The sequence below is a fragment of the Haplochromis burtoni genome, unplaced genomic scaffold, assembly GCF_018398535.1.
Source record: "Haplochromis burtoni strain Fernald_Lab_line unplaced genomic scaffold, NCSU_Asbu1 Contig_40, whole genome shotgun sequence".
In the NCBI taxonomy this organism is placed as follows: domain Eukaryota; kingdom Metazoa; phylum Chordata; class Actinopteri; order Cichliformes; family Cichlidae; genus Haplochromis; species Haplochromis burtoni.
The window spans coordinates 1068453-1091002 of record NW_024582401.1 but is presented as its reverse complement, the minus strand read 5'-3'; the positions used below and the strand labels follow the sequence as shown (position 1 = coordinate 1091002).

At 42.7% G+C, this 22550-nt stretch overlaps 2 protein-coding genes across 3 annotated transcripts in view; both read left to right on the top strand.

Annotated features, from left to right (window-relative positions):
* The window catches only part of appa (amyloid beta (A4) precursor protein a), a 35741-nt gene extending 18030 nt beyond the window's left edge, over positions 1-17711 (top strand). The window contains exons 3-17 of one of the 2 annotated variants that reach the window (XM_005919998.3): positions 1180-1309; positions 1910-2022; positions 2105-2295; positions 2609-2928; positions 3493-3660; positions 7122-7255; positions 7916-7990; positions 8084-8242; positions 8643-8771; positions 8924-9023; positions 9899-10111; positions 10264-10317; positions 11348-11439; positions 14360-14506; positions 14971-17711. In XM_005919998.3, coding sequence (XP_005920060.1) covers positions 1180-1309; positions 1910-2022; positions 2105-2295; positions 2609-2928; positions 3493-3660; positions 7122-7255; positions 7916-7990; positions 8084-8242; positions 8643-8771; positions 8924-9023; positions 9899-10111; positions 10264-10317; positions 11348-11439; positions 14360-14506; positions 14971-15072 — 2127 coding nt within the window. In that variant the 3' untranslated portion in view covers positions 15073-17711. The remainder of the gene's footprint in view (positions 1-1179; positions 1310-1909; positions 2023-2104; positions 2296-2608; positions 2929-3492; positions 3661-7121; positions 7256-7915; positions 7991-8083; positions 8243-8642; positions 8772-8923; positions 9024-9898; positions 10112-10263; positions 10318-11347; positions 11440-14359; positions 14507-14970) is intronic. The other variant, XM_005919999.3, reaches the window with a different exon arrangement.
* Positions 17712-20061: 2350 nt separating this feature from the next.
* Positions 20062-22114, top strand: atp5pf (ATP synthase peripheral stalk subunit F6). The gene is made up of 4 exons (XM_005920000.2): positions 20062-20175; positions 20779-20948; positions 21172-21296; positions 22013-22114. Exons 1-4 carry the CDS (start codon positions 20077-20079, stop codon positions 22039-22041), a joined length of 423 nt encoding a protein of 140 aa, XP_005920062.1. The 5' UTR covers positions 20062-20076; the 3' UTR covers positions 22042-22114.
* The last annotated feature ends 436 nt before the right edge of the window (positions 22115-22550 follow it).

Below are 22550 nucleotides of genomic sequence, written 5' to 3'. Positions count from 1 at the left end.
GATGCTGTAGAAGTGTAATAGAGAAGTGAATAGTGAACAGGGAAGTCTGTCACGAGTGGGCTACACAGTCGGCAAGCAGATTTGTTTTTAGTCACCAAAATCCCCAGTTTGGCAGGATGACATGATGCCAAAACTCTGCTCAGTAAACAAGCTGCTTAAGTCCATGTGACTTGGCTTGTAATTAGGCAGCTTGAAAGTGAACTAACCAAAAGTTTAACGTGAGACGGTGAGCTCTTTTTCGTTGCCGTTGCTGTGGCTGTTACATTTCACTGTGACTTTTCTGCAAACACAAAACAGGAGCTTTTCATCTGGATAATTACAGCAGTCTCACTTATCAGTGTGTAAATAATCTACGATAAAAGCAATTCACCTGATAAAAGGAGGTGAGCAGTCTCTGGGGGGGGGGGAAAAATTACAGCAAAGGAAAATAAATTTACCCTCCCATTGTTTACACTGATAACAAATCTTGTGATAAGAAACAAATGCTTGCCAAATCCCAGCTTTTTATGCAGTTTGAACTGCTGATATTAAAGACAAAAAAGGGAAAAGATTGAGAACCTTCCTCTTATAAGCTGAACAGAGGAAAAAATACGACTTGTCTACGGTGACAAGGAACCAAGAAGGTTATGGAAAGACTATTTTTTTTCCCCATCGCTTTTGTGAGAGGCGTGAAGGCAGAGAAAATAGAAGAGGAGGTGTCATGAAAAAGAACGAAGGGAGAGGGATGACATGCCTACTCAGAATATTGCGTAGAGGCAGATGTCACGCATGGCTGAGAATATAGAGGTAAACACAGCAGTCCTGGTAGGCAGGAACAGCATCGAGGAGCACTGCAGAGCTGTGAAGATTGTATCTCGGGGGGATGGAGAAAAAGCAAAACTATTCTGAAAGGAAAGGTGTGGTGGATTCTTTTTTTCTTTCTTTCTTTTTTAAAGGCAATTTAAAAAGGGAAGGATTGATAATCTTTAAAATAGATTAGCAAACGCTTAATGGCTGTAACTATGTGGCTAAGAAGGCATGACTAAAGATGAGCTCAGCATCATCAGTTTGAGCTCACTGTGGCCAAAAGTGTGACAAGCTGACTATTAAGTCATTCAAGCTAATGTTAGGAAAGCAGGTGACACGTCCCTGCTCAGTAGATATAGTGTCCCATTGTAAGACTTAATGTTGTGTGTACAGGTTTACCCTGAACTCCAGATTACCAACGTGGTGGAGGCCAATCAACCAGTCAGCATCCAGAACTGGTGCAAGAAGGGGCGCAAGCAGTGTCGCAGTCACATGCACATCGTGGTGCCTTACCGCTGCCTAGGTGAGTCCACTCAGTTTTCACACAATCTGCCAGATTTACTTAACACAAGCAACATGGTGTGTGAGCACGATCCCAAAGCAGCGCTCATAGGTGTGGTTAGTTACTTCTAAACCCAAATTCACTGTAATCCTCACAGTTTTCCTTGGGTAGGATATATGGTTTGATGCATGCAGATTGCATGGCAATGATGACTACATTATTGGGATCAAGACACATGAGGACAGGAGTCAGCTGCCACAAATCATCTTGATTTTTATATTTTTCCACGTAACGTCAGTTCTGCTTTCCTGTTGGCTGGTCATGGCAGCAGTCAGATTGTGAATAGGATCTGTCTTTGTTCACAAGACTGGTGCAGTGGCCAGCTTTGAACCTCCTACTTTAATGGTTTTAATGGGCAGAAGAGTTCCCCACTTTTTGTTTGATGTTGGTCCTCTCTTGTCTTATAGAGGCCAAAAATCTCTCGGTTTATATGAAGCTCTGATTTTACTCAAAAGAGCTTTTTATGAGATGAATCAGTGTTTGTTGAAATTTGTCTGCAGCCAGTCGGACACAAGATTCCGATTATGTTAAATCTAAATGTGTGTATGTTTTTTGCCGCAGTGGGAGAATTTGTGAGCGATGCTCTGCTTGTTCCTGATAAGTGCAAGTTCCTGCACCAGGAGCGCATGGATCAGTGTGAGAGCCACCTGCACTGGCACACTGTAGCCAAAGAGGTGTGTACACACTTGCACACACAACACACCCTCCTTTAATGACTTACACGAGCATGTACTGATCCGCTTTGTCTCGTCTCAGTCCTGCGGAGACCGCACCATGAACCTCCACGACTATGGGATGCTGCTGCCGTGCGGCATCGACCGCTTCCGAGGAGTGGAGTTTGTGTGCTGCCCCGCTGAGGCGGAGCGTGACGCCGATAGTGCTGAGCAGGATCCTGATGATTCTGATGTCTGGTGGGGCGGAGCGGAGACCGACTACTCTGACAACAGGTACGCACTCGCACAAATAAATGAGGCCAAGGCAGCAAAGAGCAGAGTGATGCGTCAGTGTTCAGGTGATCGGAGGCGAAGCCGATTTAATTTGTAGCTTCGCCACGTGGGCACAATTTCTCTTCTTGAAGGGAAGCTGCAAAATGGTTATATCATAGTCTCCGTTCTTCTGCCTCCCTCATCCTTCTCATCTACCTCCTCCTTCATTTTTTATCTCCTTTCCCCCACCCCACTTTTTTTTTTTTCCACCATATGTCTCTTGACTCCCTCCTGCTTCACCATTTCCCCTTTTTCTTCTCTCCTTTTCTCCCAGTATGGTGCGTGAGCCAGAGCCAGTGGAGCAGCAAGAGGAAACAAAGCCATCTGTGGTAGACGAGGATGAGGACGAGGAGGAAGAGGTGGCAGAGGAAGAGGAGGAAGAGGAAGAGGATGAAGAAGAGGACGTGCTGGACAATGACCAGGATGGAGATGGAGAGGAAGATGAGGAGCTGGTGGACGACGAGGACGAAGAGGAAGACGATGACAATGATGACGACATCCTCGACTCGCTCATCGACGGTGAGCCGACTACCAACGTTGCCATGACGACAACCACCACCACCACCACAGAGTCTGTGGAGGAAGTTGTCAGGGGTGAGGATCATCAAGTGTTTTTGTTAGTCTGGTAAATAAAAGGCTGGAATATGTGAAACGTGCTTAATAGAGCCGTCAGGTGACTTGGAGATTTTGCATTTAGATTAATGTGGAACAATCGCACAACAAGCTAAACATGTTTTGATTTTTTTCTGTTTTTATTACCCTGCAAAAAAATTTTATGCTTTGCTGAACGCGATTGAACCTCGTGTTCTTCACCAATTAATTTCCTGCTGTCATTTTTCTCAGCGTGTTCATTTGTCATCTCACAGCTTTCATTAGCCACGTTTCACTAGAGTCAGAATTGGTTGTACAGCAATGTTTCTACATTAGCGTTAAATTGGTCTAAAGATTCAAACCCAGGCAGCATCAATAATGCGTAAAACTTAACTTTTTTTTTCCAGATGCTGTATTTATTTTTGTGTCCTTAAATTTAAATCTTTTTTTTTTTTCTTTGCAAAGACATCAATCAACGATGACACTCCAGCATGATTAACTACAGAGGTTTTCTGGGAATTTGTGGTTGATAAGTGTGTGTACGTGTGTGTGTGTGTGTCCTCCAAGATGTGTGCTGGGCCAGTGCAGAGACAGGTCCATGCCGGGCGATGCTGCCCCGCTGGTACTTTGACCGCGAGGAAGGCCGCTGTGTTCAGTTTATCTACGGCGGCTGTGGAGGCAACAGGAATAACTTTGAGTCAGAGGCGTACTGCCTGTCTGTCTGCAGCAGCGTCAGTAAGTCCAGCCTAAGGCAGCGTCTCGCTGGCTCAATTGCCAGTTGTTTTGTCCACAACTCCTCACTTTTTTTTACTCACCCGGTCTATCCCAGCTGTCTACTAGCCGCAAAACAAGTTTCTGAAGTTTCTTGCTCGCTGTGCCTCTCCTGCCTAACCGTTTCCTCACACTCTCCGTGTGTGTGTGTGTGTGTGTGTGTGTTTCCGTCAGGTAAATAAATATGTTTGCACCAAAAACTGACTCTACCTCTCCCGCACTTCTATTAAAAACACCTGCCTGACTGCCTGCACACTCACTCTTGCCTTTACTTTCACACCCACCGATGTCAGTGAGCAGGTTGGGTCCTTCTGGCGTGTCACGCCGAGCGTTTTGTGTGGGTGCACCTGTGCTTTAAAGCATTTCTATTTTCCAATACATTTAACTTTGGAACAGGTTGAACGTAGTTTTGTTTTGAAAGCTGTTAAGAGCTGGACATGCCTATTTTTTATTTTTATTTTAGCAGACAGCGCTGGAGCGAGGTGCCAACGCCTAAAAGCTCCAGTAACTGGTTAGATACACAGGGCTTATTTTCATGGACAGTTTGCTCCATGAACTAAATGGCATGCTTTATATTGCAAGAGCTGCACTGCTCTCCCCCTATGAAGCCTGTAGGATAACCAGTATAATTTCTATAATTACAGCTATTTCATGGCCATCATCTTATATATGACACTGCAGCATGAATACGATGCATAAAATCATCCAGGCACAAATTAATTTTGCAATAATCCTCACTTCGTTGCTTGTTACGCCCTCGCGTCCCTGATGTGGTGTGGGCTTGCTTACATTATTTCGTCCTCATCGCTGAGGAAAAAAGTTCTAGTTAATTCAGTCAATTCACCGAAATCAGATGTCAAATTACCCTTGTGCAATTTTGCAGAATGTGACACATTCCCCAGGTAGAGGTAAGGGGAAAAACTCATCAGTGCAACATTACACACTCACAGAGCATACCTGCCTCCCATCTCCACATTGTGATGATTGATTATCAGTGGTATCGCTGAAAATGGGGATGATTGCTCAATTATTTATTCTATATTTTGCTTGATGATACGTTGAATCGTCAGAGGTTTTTAATGGAAACTTGAAACTTGGGGGAGGAAAATTATTTATTTTCTGATTTATGTATTTTTCAGCGCCTCTGTGTTTGGTTAGACGCGATCGCTGAGTCACAAACTGATTGGATTTCAAATGGTAACTCAGCCCTGGATTGCCAAATTACTTCCCCCTTGTTGTTGTTTACAGGTGTGCGTTTGTGTGTGTGACAGCGTGACATTGATTTCACTTTTTTCACTGTGTAAGGTTCAATGACCTTGCTCAATATGTGTGTTGGTGGTTGTGTGCATGTGTGCCCTGCGGCATTCTCTCTTTCTCCCCGTATTGTGATCTAATATAATCGATCATGTGTGTGAGTTCAGGATTTCTGCTCTGCTCTGAGCATGGTTTAGGTAAGAAAATGATGCACTGTAACCTTTGCCCTGAAGTCACACACATACACAGGCTCCCCACTTGGATGTTTTCTTAATGAATTCATTCACATGCAGACTCTGTGAGGCTGACATCGTGAGTTCTCTGCAGGGGACTGCAGGAAAACAATTACACCAACGCTACTGCACTGACAGATCAGTTTTTAGCGAGACATATAAATCCTAGCGTGCATGTTCCTGACATCTTTGCTCTATTCAGTCATCTCCTTTGTTACAATGCTTGGGTAACAATGCTTATAGTCCTGTCTACAAAAGAGCCTATTGTGTAGTGAGAAGTGGGTATTTTTGAAATAGCTCATATTGAAATTGGTTAGTTTCCCGTCCTTTTTTTTTTTTTCTTTCTTTCTTTTTTTTCTTCTTCTTCTTCTTATCAGCCCTTTAGTGCAGTGCATTGATTTATTACTTGTCCAGGTAATGGAAACTAGCTATTGTAAGAGGCTTTATTTGGAAAGCACTTCATATTTTTGTGCAGCTATGAGATCAGTTAGCAAGGAAAACAAGGATAGAAATCAGGACTTAGCTGTTGAGTTTATAATGAGCAGTAAATCGATGCCATTATTAACATTATTATTATTATTATTAATTTATACCCCGCTGTAGCCTTTACAGCGCAGGAAAAGGCCACACCAATAAAGTGGAGCAAACGAAGACTAATTAAAGGGAAAAGATCACATTGTTATGATTACCGCAAAAACAAAGAATGCTGTAGAATCACTGCAGACGTGGATTATATCTAAAGAGGGAATTACTGGATCGCCACCCTAAATAACATCAAGGAACATTAAAGGGACATTTCATCCTGCATTCACACACAAATACATTAAAATGATGATTTGAACTGAATCAGTGGGGAACTGCTTTACAGGGACGTCTCCAAGCCTCTAATCCTGACATTTGGCCATCATAACAAACCCTCACCTCTACTCTGATTCAAAATTCAGCCTTAAAACCAAGATTTAATTCTTAAAACAGGTCTTAGAAAAGCTAAAATCTGGTCAAAAAGTGCAAACCTTCACAACATTACATCATTATGATGCTCCAAAGCTCTTACAAATACAGCTGGATAAGTACAAGGGTATGTGACAAATGACTTCACTCCCAAGCTGTCGTCTGTTCAGAGCGGCACGTTTGCTTGTATGTGATGCATTCAGTGGAGATCTGTAGCTGTAATAAAAAATAACCTTGGCTATACTCTCGCTGAATGGACTTGATTCTAGTCTGTTTTGAAGGCAGGAGAGAAAAGTGCTTTTTGTAATTTGGGTGAACGAGGCCTTTAAAGGATTTGCGAGACCAGAGGCTAAGAAAACGCTCTGCTCAGGGTCAGACTGAATAACATCTCCCTGTTGTCTTTTCTCGTGTGTGTGTGTGTGTCTTGCGCAGTCATGTGCTCGCCTCAGACGTAACCAATTTCACATGATGCGCGACCTTCACGCGATCACACCGTCTCGTGCACTCAGATTCTCACACAAACCAACAACCGCTCTCGATGGCGCGTTTGTGAGAGATAATCAACTTTCCACTGATTAAATCCAGGTTTCACGCAATAACTGATCCAATTTATTTTCTTGTTGGTAAGACTATCACAATTTAGTGCGCGCCTCTGAGCCCACAGGATAAATTCCAGCATCTGTGGTTTGGCAGGAGAGCTCCATCACGCTCTGAATGAAGTTATATAAATGAGAGGGGTTTTGTTTCTCTTCTAGAAAGCACTGCGGGTCATCTGAGGGGCTCGCTCTTTCCCTTTCGAAGGGGGCTGCTTCCAGCTACAGCTGCTATCTTATATTCTTTCTCTCTTGAGCTCTCACTAACCCTATTAACCCTTTCTGAACTTGAGTGTTTGTGTGTGCTGAGACAGCTCTGCCAAATGAAAGTGTGCAGCAGCAGTGAGAAGCGTCGCTTAAAGTCTTTTTTTCCTTCATCTCAAATTCTACGCAGTTCCCACAGCAACGCCCAGCTCCTCCGATGCAGTGGACCACTACCTGGAGACGCCCGCTGACGAGAATGAACATGCACACTTCCAGAAGGCCAAAGAGAGTCTGGAGGCCAAGCACCGTGAGAGAATGTCCCAGGTACTCTGAGACTGGAATTTATTTATTTTCCTCATTAGACATTCATTTTAATAAATGTGATGTGCAGGGAAAACAGAGTATCAGGACAAAGATTTCACTGAATAGAAAATGGCAAGAGAAGGTATGTCAAGTAAAACAAGTAGGTGCGTTTGTTAATCCCTCCTGAGTGAGCCGACTGAGCCATTTCAACTTTAATTGTTTTCTTTAATCAACCGGCGGAGAGCCAGATGGCCCGCCGCGATGCGACAGCTTCCAGAGTTCCAGACGAGAGAGGCATCGTTTCATATATGCTCACACTTTGGTTGGTAAAGGGCTGAATAGGATTGGATAATCCCCCAAATAAGTCAGAGAGGGCAAAACAGATGTAGGATTTGCAATAATCGTTCTGGAGGGGATGTAACTGACCAAAAAAGGGGGAAACAAACTGTTTTTCATCCTCACCACACCGGTCTTTAAGCAAGCATCCACACCCTGTGATTTTTATCAGGGGAAACTCCTTCCTGCTGATATTCTGAGCGCGATATCACACTTTTTTTTTTTTTCTTTGACACCTGTGAGAAGTAAAACCTCACTTGCATGTGAAGGATAAAAAGATGACAGTAGATTGACAGTTTGTTTTATTAATTTTATTTCATCTTTCCCTCCTTTGTTTGCCTTCAGGTGATGAAGGAGTGGGAAGAGGCCGAGCGGGAAGCCAAGACTCTTCCACGTGCTGAAAAGAAGGCCGTGATTCAGGTAAGGCGAGCATGTTCTGCCTGTGTGCTGTGTCATCGCCCCCCCTCCTCCTCCTCTGATGCACACTTGGTAATTTCCTTTGTGTGTTTATAGCGTTTCCAAGAGAAGGTAGAAGCACTGGAGCAAGAGGCAGCCAGCGAGCGCCAGCAGCTGGTGGAGACTCACATGGCCCGGGTGGAGGCTCTGCTGAACGACCGCCGCCGCCTGGCTCTGGAGAGCTACCTGACTGCATTGCAGCAGGATCCACCCCGGGTAAGCGGCACGCACAGCTCAGCAGTGCTCTCCTGCTCGTATTAAAGCCACTTTGTAATAAACTGTGTGTCTTGTGGAAAAATGAACCATCTCCAGGTTGCTTTTTAACACTCCCGGCTCTTCATCTCTGCATCCCTCGTTCTGTTTTCTTTTGAAGTACGGCTCCCTTTTATCTGACCTGCTGCATAAATAAATCCCCCCGCATGTTTTCTGTTTTGCTAGACCTCTGTGTTTTGTTACAGTGCAACTGCACATTGCCAGTTTTTATGGAGGCTTTCAAAATTAGATTTCTAAAAACAGAATCAAAATGAAATTTTTAAAAGGCTAGGCTTGAAGTGACTGATTTCCTTCTGCTTCCTCTGCTCTTAACCAGCTGTCTTGTTTCCGCTGTCTCTTGCAGCCCCGTCATGTTTTCAGCCTGCTGAAGAAGTACGTGCGCGCTGAGCAGAAGGACAGGCAACACACCCTCAAACACTTCGAGCACGTCCGCATGGTGGATCCCAAGAAGGCCGCCCAGATTAGACCTCAGGTAGCATCAAACACGCTGAAAAATGATTGGACTTCTTTATTGTTTTTAGTGTAAAGCATGTTGATTTTGTGCTTCCTGCTCTTTCAGTTGAATGTTTTTGTTTTTTTTCTCTGGGAAACATAAAAAAACATCCTATTTGATATGTGTAAAAGGTGCTGACCCACCTGCGCGTTATTGAGGAGCGCATGAACCAATCTCTCGGACTCCTCTACAAAGTGCCCGGTGTGGCTGATGATATCCAGGACCAAGTCGGTGAGTTCCTCCACTGAAGACTCGCTGAACTTCCACTATCAGCCATTTAAAATCAGCACAAGGAAACACAATGCAGACCAGGCAAATGTGATGGAACTACAGGGAGTGATGCTGACGTACATTTAACCGAGACTCAGTGGAGATGACCCGTGGGTGGGAGAAAGGCAGGGGAAGACGCACTGGTCTGATTACATGTAATAGAGATTGAATGCTCTAAATTCCAGCCTGCAAAACGCTTTTATTTTTTTATTTTTCCCCTCTCTCTGATGAGGGCATTGGAGCCATTTGGCCTAATTCTTCTGTTAGGAGTCAAATGAAACTGTTCGCTGGGAAGATAAATCCCCCTCCCTCCCCTCCCCCTCCTCTCCATTTGCTAGGTTTCTGTGGATTTTTGGGTTTATTGGAGTTGTGTGCGTCATGTGGCCATCTGTGTCTCTATCTTGGAGACGCAGTCTGTCACAGTCTGTACCGCCCGGCAAAAAAACACAAACAAAAAAAAAAACGGGAACAAACACACAGAAGAGAAACCCCTCACTCAGCCTTTGCTAAACATCAGGTCTGTTAAAGGAGGATTTCTCCTTCTGAGGCGGTCTCTCCCTTCTGACACCAGAAACATTTGCGTAGGTAGACAGTGTGGGATTTCATATTTAAAGAATCATGTAGCAAACAAATTAGTCTCCTCTTTAATTCTAACTGGCATCGGAAATATTCTCACCATATTGTGTTGAAACAACAATAGAGTCACATGACAAGTGAATAAATGATACTGCTTCCTTTCTTGTTTCCACCTCCTGTTTCTCTCCCCTCTTGACTCCTGACCTCTATCCTTCCTTCCTTCCTGTCTTCCTGCCTCCCTCCTGGTTGTGTTCACACAGAGCTCCTGCAGAGGGAGCAGGCAGAGATGGCTCAGCAGCTGGCTAACCTGCAGACAGACGTGAGGGTGAGCTATGGAAATGACGCCCTGATGCCCGACCAGGAGCTGGGAGATGGCCAGACCGACCTGTTGCCGCAGGAAGACACTCTGGGACTGGCTGGAGTCGGCTTCATTCACCCTGAGAGCTTCAACCAGCCCAATACCGACAACCAGGGTACTTTCTGAAGCACCGCATTGTCATAACGAGTGGTAGCTCTAGTAGCTAACAAATTAGCCTCCAAAATGCATCACAATGATATTCTAGCTCCTTTTTTTAGGTTGGACAACGACTGAAAAGTGAAATCTCTCTCTGCCTTCCCCTTTTAGTTGAGCCAGTAGACTCCCGCCCCAATCTCGACGGAGGCATTCCAACACGACCAGGTTGGTGCTTTTGTTTAACAATGACCAGTAGTGATGTGTTCAGATGACGGATCAAGAGTCATTTTAGGTGGAAGCCGACAGCAACGTGTCAACAGTGTGTTAGGAAAAATCCAGCTATCCTCTGTCCCCTCTAGTGTAAAGGTAGCATAAGGTGTAAACAGCTGATTCAATTACAAATGTGCAGTATGGTCTTTAAAGACCATGGAGGACTAGTAATGTTACCAATTTATAATAACTCGTGCAGGCTCTTTGTAGCTCATCATTTCAACTACTTTGATGCTTTTTTTAACTTTCTGAATCAGCGATGCCAAACTCATTTTACATCGTGAACCACATGCAGCCCACTTTGATCTTCAGTGAGCCGGACCAGCAAAATTCCTCTTTCTGTCAGTGTGAAGGAATTTAGCTGCACAGCAGACAGCTGCTGACGCCCCGGCTCTAAATGATGTGTGGTTACTAAAATGGTAACGTTTGATAACATTAGTGAATATTTTTAGGTGTGACTAATTTACAGTGTGTGTTAGAAAGGGATGTGAGCATCTGTAGTTTGATATTAATGTTATTCAGTACATAATGATTCCCTCGGGCCTGTAAGCCATTTCCAGCTCGGGTATAAATCATAAAGTGCTTTAGGTCATGTGATTTGGTGCATGCGAGTGCTGAGCTGAAGTGGTTTTGAGGCTAGCAGAAAATATTTGCTCAGGTTATACAAGATTCTGAGATTGTTTTGAAGTACACTGTAGAAGTAAAGGCACCACAGCATGTTCTCCTCAGAGTCAATATTTGCACACAGCCGGCTCCACTTGACCTCCATTGAGGCGCAGGTGTGGCTGTTAAGAGATTGGTGGTGCAGCTGCACGCGGTCTATGCATCCTGCGTATGCCGTGCTCTTTTCTATTCGTACTGCTGGTGCAGTCGGCTCTCCGCTATCCAGTGTGCTTCAGTCAGAGCTTTTTATTTCAGCAGGAGAACGAGAGAGTGGCTTAATGTCACCATCTATAATAGATTGTACTTTTTCTTCCCTCGCCAGTGACTGGAATGAAGATGGAAGCTATTCCTGAGATGCGGATGGAGACTGAGGACAGACAGAGCACAGAGTACGAAGTTCGCCACCAGAAACTGGTGAGCAAAGGCGGAGCCGTGCAGATATGCAGACTCGTTTGGGATTCGCTGATCTGAATATTCAGGCTGCTTAATAAGCCCACAGAAATAGACGCAGGCATGCGCACACACATAAAGATGCATATTACTCACACATGCGGGTTTTGCACTCTGCCCCCTTCTCCTCCACGCACATACACACATGCTCCACTTTGTCCTCCTGGTAAACTTCCCAAGGTTGTCACCATGGAGACAGGTGCCCATGGAGACATCCGTGATAATGCGTGCGTCACACTCGATGTGCTCCTCTCTGAAAAATAAATAAATGAATCCTGTGCCCTCTGATCGGGGAAGTTTGATGCTGTTAATATCGCTAAGTTCTGCACGCACTCATTAATCTCATCCAGTGTTGTAATCCCAGAACAAAAAAAACCCCTCAATCCATCCTCAGTCAAATCCAAATCCACGTACCTTATTCCTCTCACCTAAAGGCTTCAAATCCCTTAATCCCTACATTTTATTACATATCACATTTCTGGCATTCACAGTGAGCAGTCAGTGTGTCAGGCTGCCTCTTTAACTCGTCTCCTTAATTTGATATTCACAGTAGCAAAATTTTGTGCCGGTTGAGGAGGTTTCTGTCCCGTTATCCCTGCTGAAGATATCAGGAGGTGTTTTTATTTTCTTTTTTTCTTTCCCATTCAGTGAAGGTTCTATTTATCATTGTAAAATGTGAAAAATGAGTCCCACCGAGCACCCGTTATTCTGTGACAGATGTGCTGAAGCTCTCATTTTGTTTGGTTATTTATTTTTTTAATAGTTTTGTGTTGGAGCTGAGTCATTGTGCATCAGTGCTGTGCTCTGCTTTCAACCCATTATTACTTTTCTATCCATTTGCTTGCTTTGCTTATAAACAACCAAAGTAATGTGAGTGTTAAAAATCTCAAATTGGAAGTTAATGACCTTAAACCAAAGACGACTTATAAAAGACGGCACAAGTAACACGATGGGAATTCCTGTTTTGGAGCGACCAGGGTGCAAAATTACCCGCTGTTTTTAATAAGAGGTTTGGTTAGAAATCTGCATCCTTAAACTGCACAGGTCCATCACACAGGCACAGATATATGGCAGTTTGTGCTGGAGAACTATGAGGGGACTGTTAGTTCAGGTGACTGTACAGAAATTATTTATGTGATAAATCCAAAAGGCACCAACACCACAAATGTGGTCAGAAGGTTCAGTTCAGTGACTCGCAAGCAGTTATGCTACAGCTACTTGGCGTTACGGAAAATCCAGTTGTCCCTGTAGGGCACTCTGTAAATTTCTTGATCGCTGTGATGATGCGTGTGAAATGCCAAAAACGACAACAACCAGCTAATCTAAGGAGACTACATATGAGTAATCCATGACCAGCTGTGACAGTAGAATAAGATTACATTTAAAATGGACTGACGTGCTATCTCAGTAAGAAACCATAAATAACTACACACAACACATCATGTTTTTTGTGGCTTAAAGCAAAGAAATATCGACCAGTATATCAGATTTTTTAATCACCAGGCATCAGCATTGGTCCTATAATAGATTGGCTCTGTCACTACTAATCATTTTAACACAGTAGTTTACAGTGATATACTCACTCTTGGAATCAGCCTCAAGTGACCATTCAAAGAATTGCATGTATCCATAAATGTGCAAATTCTCTGTGTGATGTAGCATAACTTAAGCAGCAAGGAAGGTGATAAGTAAATAGCATTAGCAGACAATTGAAGTTCTTTTTAAGCATACTTTATTGCTAGCATCTCCCTTTTACCATAAAACAATCAATCAGGCATACAAAAATCCCACTGGCTTTATACAAGACTTTGCCCACACCTGACCTCGTTAGTCCCTACCATTGAAACAAAATAGGTCAAACCAAATAATACAATTCTAAACAAAGAACAGGAATAAAGTCATGCAAGAAACTGACAAACTCATTTACTCAACTAAATGGTTTTTAAAGTAAAACACTGCATACAATATAACTCAAAAGGCTACTTTAAAGAAAACAAACAATACTATACAAAATGAAAAACCCTCCATTTGGTTACACCCAGTGATGCAATCATTGACCTCATGACCCTATATAAACAGGAAGTAGTGGGCGGCCCTTCCCATACACCTGTCTCACATATAGGACCTGAATGCACAACGTGGACACCATGGTAAGTATAACCAAAGCAACATAAAGAAACAATTTACCAGACATGTGCCTGTAAACAGAAGAAAATTCAGATGATCTGATGGTTAGTAGTGTTTGCTTTAAAACACATGCATGGATGTAAAGGATGTAACTACTGCTACCACAAACAAAACCCGGGATAGTGTGTGTTAAGAGAAGTTACACCAGCAATGTCTAAATTAAAGCATTATGGCTGACTGTAAAAATAACAGAACACAAAATAACAATATATGCAAGTGACAAATGGCAAATTAATTCTGTCCTGGCCACTTTGTCACACTCTGACAGAAGTTAGTTTTCGTGTGTGTGTGTGTGTGTGTGTGTGTTTTTAAGTGTGTTCTGTTGGTGCTGCGTCATTGCATTGATGCTTTTTTTTTAAATTTTTTTATGCTGTGCTATTCTTTCTGTAAATCACTCGACATCCGCAGTAAGAAAATATTTCCATCCAAAAAAAGCTGCCCACATCAAGTCGTCTTCACTTTTTTTTGTGTGCGTGTGTGTATTGTCTTTGTTCCCGAGCAGCTATTCTGAAGCTAAATTTGACTCCGTAATGACAAAAATGACAAGAAGAGGTAGGAGATGTAATTAAACCCAGCAAGCACAGCAAAAGATGTGAGGAAACGAAGCGAGTGCTGACCTCGAGAATATCGCTTAAATTCACACAATCTGTTGTGTGTTGTGCCACTGACTGATCACCTGACCGCTCGGCACCCACAGGTCTTCTTCGCAGAGGATGTGGGCTCCAACAAGGGCGCCATCATCGGCCTGATGGTCGGAGGCGTCGTCATAGCAACCGTGATCGTCATCACCCTGGTGATGCTGAGAAAGAAACAGTACACCTCCATCCACCACGGAGTCATCGAGGTGAGAAACAGCTGACCCGCGCGTTCGTCGGTGTGGCGTGTGAGGAGGATGCTGTGCATGCACTGGCGCTTTTAAGCCATTTGTGCAGCACGACGTAGAAACAAAGTATCCAGATATTTGTGTCGCTGATAAAGGCTTTAAAATGTGCTGCACGAATGCTAAGCTGTGCAAAAAAATTAGTTTTAATTATATCTGCTTGGTAAATATAATTGGATTAAAGCCTGTTACCGATTAATTTCCTGCTTTTCTTTTTTTAATTATCTGTGTTTATCATTTCAGAACTTTCATTAGATGTTTAATTAAAAAAAATACGATAGCCAGCGCAGCCTGGTTACTCTTAATGTTTTCCCAGAAGCAGTAAAAAGGTCTTAAAATGTAAATTGTGTTTACATTACGCCACAGGACCTATTCTGCTTGTAACCTCCCTCCCCTTCTGTCTCCCCCACCCCTTGGCTCTCCTCCAGGTGGATGCTGCCGTCACCCCCGAGGAGCGCCACCTGTCAAAGATGCAGCAGAACGGTTACGAGAACCCAACCTACAAGTTCTTCGAGCAGATGCAGAACTGAGGAGGATGTCACATGTACACATACGTAAACACACACAAAAAAACAACAACAAATGCACACAAACCATTCTCATCCCACACATCGTCACCTCCCCTCCCCTTACCTTCCCTCCTCTTCCCTTCCCCAGCCCTCCCTTCAACCAAAAGACGGATCTTTAAGTGACTGAAATAGTCAGTTACGAGCACAAGGAGCGACTGTAGCATGGGTTTTTTTTTTTGTTTTTTTTTCTTTCTCTTCTCTCTCTCTTTTTTTTTCTTACACTGCGGCCAAGCCACTCTGCACCAAGTTTGTTCACTTTACTGGAGCAAGATGCCTTTTTAATTAAAGGAAGGAGTTTTTATACGTTGCTCCGTCAGGGCCTGCTGATGTATGGAGGGGAAAGAAAAACCTTAAAACAAGCAAAGCCCCTGCCCGGTGCATGGAAACAAACCCGTTCTCTTGGGGAAGACGAGCACACGTTCGCTCTCTCTCAACACTGATTCAGGGCCAGTGTGTAGTTGGGTTTATTATGTTTATTTTTAGGCTCGGGTCGCTTTTAGGTGTGGACTTTGTAAGCAGATCCGACCGCTGATCAGTAGGGTGTTTAGACGCATGCTGGCCTCGGCCTTTGTTATTAAAATAATTTTAAAAATTGTTGCATGCAGAATCATCAGAATCGAGCAGTTTCCTCTGAATCGTTTTTGTTTTTGCGTATTCGTAATGATTATATGATTTTGGAAATATAGCAGCACCATGATTTTTACGAGGCCCAGTGTTTTCCTCGCCTACTGCACCACTACTGCACACTCTCTACAGTCTACACTGGAGTATAAATGAGCCTCCTCTCCCTCCCTACTCCTTGGATCCTTCCCTTCCTCCCTCCCTTCATCCTCTCCCTTAATTTTTTTTTTGTTTTTTTTGTTTTGTGCATTCATACAACAGCTGGGCTGTGTTAAGTCACACAAGGCTCTTAAGGATATCTGAAGATGCTGATTCTGATGATGATGGTGAATATGTTGATGATTATGACGACGGTAGTAATCATGTATTCTGAATGAGCTGTTTTTATTTTAAAGTTGCTTTTTTTTCTCTCTTTATCGTTTTCCAGTTTTGTTTTTCAAAAAAGACCGAAAACGGAGAAAAAAAAAAAAAGATGTAAAGTCCTTTTTTTAAATTACGTGTAATGTTACAGAAGTAATGCTGAAGTCTTAGCTGTTCCTATGTAGTGCATGACAACAATGACAACAGGATTTGGAAGTTTCAAGAAAATAAAAAGGGGGGAAAAAACAAAACGCCACCACACGGAGATCTTACAGCTGCTCTCTCTCGAGATCATTTCTCACTTATAGATTGTCATTCTAGCAAGATTGTACATTTAGTATGTTCTCGTGATCACGTGACTTTAAAAACAATGATGAAAAATATATATAAATCTAGATGAACGGGCTCTGCTTTGATATCATGTAAAGAAAAAAAACACATTTAAAAGATATGTTTTTGTTTTTTTGTTTGTTTTTTTTCCTCCTCCTTCTTTTGCCGTTTAAGTGTGATCCTCATACATACATATATATATATATATTTTTTTTTAATCCTGCTACTTTCCAGAAGCTGCAGGAGAGGGAGCCGGCTTCATCTCTGTATATTATTCTCGTTCACTGAAGTATATTGTGTTAAAGGCTTCGGAAATCACTCCTCTTGGTTTCTTGATCATTTCATGCTAGGTTTTTTTTTTAATAAGGGCATCGTATGTCAGAGTGTATGTTGTTTGGGGAAGGCGGGGGGTGGGGGTGAAGGCGGGGAAACACACGTGAGGAGTCTGTTATGGAGGTTAAGATCATCTCGGCGTGTACGTGTTTTCGTTTTTAGTCTGGTGGTTCATCCAGTTGTAAGCCGACGCAGTCTCTTTTGTTTGGTTTTGTTTTTTCTTCTGCGGATAGAACAGGTGGAGTTCTGAGAAGAGGAGGTGGTGGAGGTAGAGAGGAAATGACTTGCAGTTCCGGTTGGATAGCCAGCCAGCCAGGCAGGCAGGCAGGCAGTCTGTGTGTATATATAATGGATTTTCACCCCCCCCACCCCAGCACCTCCCTCCTCTTTCGACTTCCCTTTCCTTCAGGCATGCTGCTCACCTCTCTGCCATCATCTCACACTTGACTCCTGAAAGGCAGCGTTGATGATGATGATGATGATGATGATGGGATTTACCATCAAGAGCTGACGGCAAATCCGGGGGCTTGGGGTGGGGGGGCAAAGCAGCGATCCAATGTTGGTCAGAGGTAGGCAAGAAGCCCCTGTTCAGCATTATCAGGTCAGCTCATGCTTGACGGGTGGTCACCGTGTTAACACTGTGTGGAAGGAGACGCACTGTGGCCCCTCGCTGAGATCCGTGAGGAAATGGCGAGTAGAACATGTAGATGTGGGGGCTGCAGAGGGATGAGTGTGTGTGCTTTTCGGAGGGTGCTCATTAGAAGCCCAACAGAGGGCAGTAGAGTAGAAGAGGAAGCAGGATTATCTTTCTTTTACTTTTTTTTTTTTTTTCCCCCCCTGTGGGTTATCTTATTGGTTTTGTTTTCCACTGTGTAATATTGTGCAGGCCATTTGCATTGACTGGGAAAATGCTTTCTACACTGTATTCCATAATAAAGTTTTGAATGTACATATAAGTGCTGTGTCTCTGTGATGTTTCTACTACCGGTATTAATGCTCAAAAACAGGCATAAGCATCCAGTTTAATTCTAATAATTCACATTTGTCTGTTTTTAAATATCAAAAGAGTGGCCCCACTACAAGGACATTTTTTCTTATCTTGGGTAAGGAGGCCAAAGGTCATTCTCAGACAGAAAACAGCAGAGTGGAGCTGACAGGGATTCAGAGTGTTGCTCCGGCGTGGGTCTTAACTTCCAGACGCAGCTGAACCCAGGTCATCTTGTTAAAGGTTAACTGGAACACAGGCGGTGTTTGAACAGGACCTGATCCTCACTGTGAGAAGGCAACAATTAAACTGCATATCTATGAGTTTTATTTTGGCTACTTTGTGACTTTCTGGCAAATGTAACTCTGTAAATGAGCTGAGTCAAAACTAAACACTAAAAAGTCAGGGAAAACAAGTTTTTAAAATAAAATTGCCAAGTTGGCCATGTGACAAGCCAAGATGTCACAGTGAGTGATAGACCGTACTGTGCCAAAGTCTTGAGTCATCCATCATTTCTTTATATTTTGCTTCCAAGGAGGCAGACGTTCTAATTTTAACTCCTCCATTTAAAAGTAATTCACTGTTTACTGACCACTTTCACCGTTTTTTCCCCCTTTGTTTAGTGAACACATTCAACTCTTCACTCACTTTTCACTTTCATGCTTTTGTTGAGCTATTTCAAATGTTACTGCCAGTAACATTTGCTCAAAGTACGCAGTAACTTACTGCGTACTTTGAGCAAAGCATTTAAATTAAAACCACACTATCATTTTCCGCTTCTAGTTCATAATTTCAGTTAGCTTAAACACGTCAAGATGGCTAACAATTTTGACTGTTTACCCCCACCCTTTTTACCTTAATACTTTTGCCAACTAGACTACAAAGTCTTGAGCCACCCCTCGTTTCTTTGTTTTGCTTCCAATGAGCTAACCTTTCTTTTGTTTTGTTGTTTTGATGACCTTCTATGAAACATTCAAGCATAAAGAAGGCATTTAACTCAAGGTATGAACCAATTTTGTGTTGACACACAAAAGACAACTTTGCAAAAATACTATTTTAAATTGGATCTTGAGACACTTTGCCAGCAGCCTCTTACAAAAGCAAATCACCTGTTCCCATTTCTTTGGTTAAATCCATGATAACAGCCTAACAGGCATAAAATTATATTTTTTGACCAACAATGTGATTCCCAAAGAGCAATTAACCAGAAATGTTGGCTATGTCAGCATGGTGTGCAATGTATCCTTAAAAAAATCTGAGGAAACTGGACAAGTGGAAGACAAAAGAAGAAGCAGTAGGCCTCAATAAATTATCTACAACAGGTGAGCCATATCCAAAATTGGAATAAATATCTGAGAGATGCATTTGGTCCACCTAATGTTCACTGAAGCTTTATTAGAATTTTTTTCACTGGGACGGTGGCTGCCAGAAAGCTATTCTTAAGAAAATGCTTAGGTATGCTAAATTAGTAAAGAACTGGACAGTGGCAACAAGTCTGATGGGGTGACTAATCCAAAATGTGTATTTTTTGTTCAAATTGTTGTCCGTGTGTACAGTGGAGGTCAGTGTGTCCAACCACCATGGAGGCTTTGTCATGGTTTGGTGCTGAATTCAACTAGTGCATTGGAGAGCTTGTCAATACTGACAGAACAGATTTTCATCCATTATGTTACCATGTGAAAAGTGTATGACTGACAGCGGCTTCATTTTACATGACATGCATGACAGTGATCCCAAACACAATGCCAATGCAATAAAAACAGACCTAAAAAGACAAGACGCACAATGAACACTATCAGTCATGGTCAGAGCTCAACATTATTGAAGAAGTGTGGGATCATCTTGACCACGAACGGAACAAAGTGCAGGAATATCCAAAAAAAAGCTTTGAATGTCCTCCATGAAGCCTGGAGAATTATCCCTGAAGCCTACTTAAAGACATGAGAAGAAAGATGCCAGAGAGAGCTCAGACTGTGATGAAGAATAAAACTGATTATAACTATTTCCAGTTTTTACAGCAAGATTTGAAGACAGATAGGGGTGGCTCAAGACTTTTCCTCCATAAACACAATAGCTAAGTTACAGTGAAGGTGGAATTCGGCGAGAAGTAAACTAACAAGAGAAATGCATTAATGTGATAAAATGAACATCTTTCCACGGCCAATTAGAAAGCCATAATAGAGATTTTCAATAGAAAGAGTCATTTACAACCAGGTCACTTTAATTTAGCTAGAAAAAATGCTTCTGTTAGTCATTTTAAGTCAAACTTCGTTGACCTCTTTCGACTATAATTTGAGATCAAACTGAGCGTGCGCAGTCCTGCGCATATAGAGTTAATGCTTGACGTTCGCGAACGCCTCCTGTCAACAACGAACTCCCACAATTCACCGCGGTCCTTCACATTTGGCTCTGTTGCTCTGGGTGTCAAATCCAAGGTGAGTACGGTGTCTTAAAAAGAAAAGCTATAAAACATTTAACTTCACCTCTTCTGTCACGGCGCTCTGCGTACACAGATACGTGCACGGTGGTGCGTTTGGTGAGAGCGGTGGTGTAACACACCGCGGTACATCAAACCGTATAAAAATGTCCGAACGCTCCCTAGTGTCAGCTAAAGCTAGCTTAGCATGTTAGCATAAGCCGCTGTTTTGTCATTTGAATGAAGGAAACGTCAAGTGTTGACCAGCAAGCAGCAACTCAGTAAAGCCCATCTAACATCTTGTAGTTATAGTAACTCTGTTTCTATAGACTGGGTGTTTGGGTTAGTAGCAAACTGAGTGTGCTAGTTAGCTATGCTCTGCCTTTGACGTGAACTAGCTAATGCTAAAGGCAGCTAGTGGTACTGATTGATAGGGAATTAGTAAAAGATAGCAAACATGTCCATGTGAAAGCGGAATTAAAGACTTTAACACGCAGAAAGAAAAATGCGTTTATCACTTATTGAGGGGTGTAATTTAAAGCCCTCAGAGTACTTTGTACCAGCACATTTCGTCCAAAATCAGTTTAAATGTCACCCAAACTCGACCCTTTGGCTCCTTCAGATGGCTCTGCACCGGTTAATCCAGCTGTCCTCCGTGCTGCGCTCTGCCGTGAGCCTGACCCTGCGCAGGAACATCGGCATCTCTGCTGTCCTCTTCCAGCGGGCCAAGGAGCTCGACCCCGTCCAGAAACTGTTCCTGGACAAGATCCGTGACTACAACAGCAAGGCCAAGTGAGTTGGTGATACCTCCAGCCACTGACAGACAAGTTTGAATAAAGTTTACCAAACAGACTTCCAGCTCAGAGGTCAGCCGTTGGCAAAGCATTAACTTTAAATGTCCTTTGGGTGCGCTCTGGCATGCACTTCACTAACATCTGTTCAAACAGCATCTCCTCCTCTTGCTGCAATCGTGCTCAGAATGTTGAACATTTTTTTGATGCCTTTGCTCTCCCAGGACTGCTGGTGGCATTGTGGATGCAGGTCCAGCTTATCAGAAGAATCTGGGTGAAGAAGTAATCAAACTGCAGAGACTATATGGAGGAGGAGACCTCAACAAGTTCCCTGAATTCAAATTCACAGGTCTGTTTGGGCTCATGGGCTCAGCAAGTGCAGTTTGCTGAATAGTCTTTAATACTGTAGTTACAGTTTAGGTAAAAATATTTATCACTAAAGGTTTCCTTGCCACAAGGGGTCGCCACAGTGGGTAGGTCCCACAGCACTTCATTTCAAAGGGGATTTGTGTCTCTGGAGTTGAACCAGCGACCTTTCGCTTACCACTACAGCACTGGAGGCACTAAGCCTGTAAAAATGTTTTGATTTGTTTCTTTCCAGTTTAAATGAATCTTTGGGTTACTGACATAATGCGGTCATTCTTGTTTTGTGTTATTTAAGCAAATGCCTAAAACGTGTTATTTTATGGTCAAAACTGTGCCTTTTGTTACTGATTATCGAGAAGGCGCAGGACTATAGTGACAATGGCATGTGCTTATTATGCCACAATTGTTCCCTTCATAAATATTTATGCCTTTGCTACAGAGGAGGCAGTCTGTGATTTGAGTCTTGGGTCTATAAATAGCGTAGATGTTGTCATCAAACACAGCCAGATGACTTGCTTGAAATTGGGTCAGGAAGATTTTATTTTTTAACTTCAATGTGTTTTTGATGAAGCTAATAGTAGCCACTTTTTGTATATTTCTATACCTTTATTTTTGTTTTAGATGTCAGAATAATCACTAACATTGCAGTGCAGGAGGAAGTGATTCACATTTTTTTCCATCTTGTCTATTTTTTTGCAGAGCCGAAGTTTGACGAGGGCGCCAAGTGAATGATGTGCATGTTGTGTATCTCCTACCTGTCACAAAATATGTTGTATTTAATAAAAAAGATAGTGGACTGAACTACGAGATCTTTGTGACTCTATAAATATGTTGTGATTGAGGCTGTGTAGTAAAATCTGGACCTAAAAATCTGAATGACTAATTTCCAGACACTCGCCCTCAAACCATGAATTTGTGCCAGGAAATGAGGGCTGCTTAGGAACTTGTATAACTAGGCCTGCACATTTTCTGCATGTCTATAAATCTGTCCCCGGGCTACTATTAAAAGACTAAAGATGTCAACATTATTTACTTTTTCCCTTTGGAGCTGAAAAATGTTTAATAGCAGTTTCCCTCAAATAACCGTTTGTCGGATTGGACAAATGCAAACAAGCTCAGAACTCGAAGGAGGTTTGATTAGAAATACTGAAAGACATCCAGCTGCAGTGACACTCCCAGAACATATGGTGAGGCACAGTTAATTTAATTTTTTAATTTATATGTAGATATCCAAAAA

Bases quoted from the DNA above. Each gene is read 5' to 3' on its own strand.
- atp5pf (XM_005920000.2), top strand. From the start codon at position 20,077: ATGCTTGACGTTCGCGAACGCCTCCTGTCAACAACGAACTCCCACAAT. The intron at 20,949-21,171 runs GTGAGTTGGTGA...TTGCTCTCCCAG, and splicing joins GACTACAACAGCAAGGCCAA to GACTGCTGGTGGCATTGTGG. The intron at 21,297-22,012 runs GTCTGTTTGGGC...ATTTTTTTGCAG, and splicing joins CCCTGAATTCAAATTCACAG to AGCCGAAGTTTGACGAGGGC.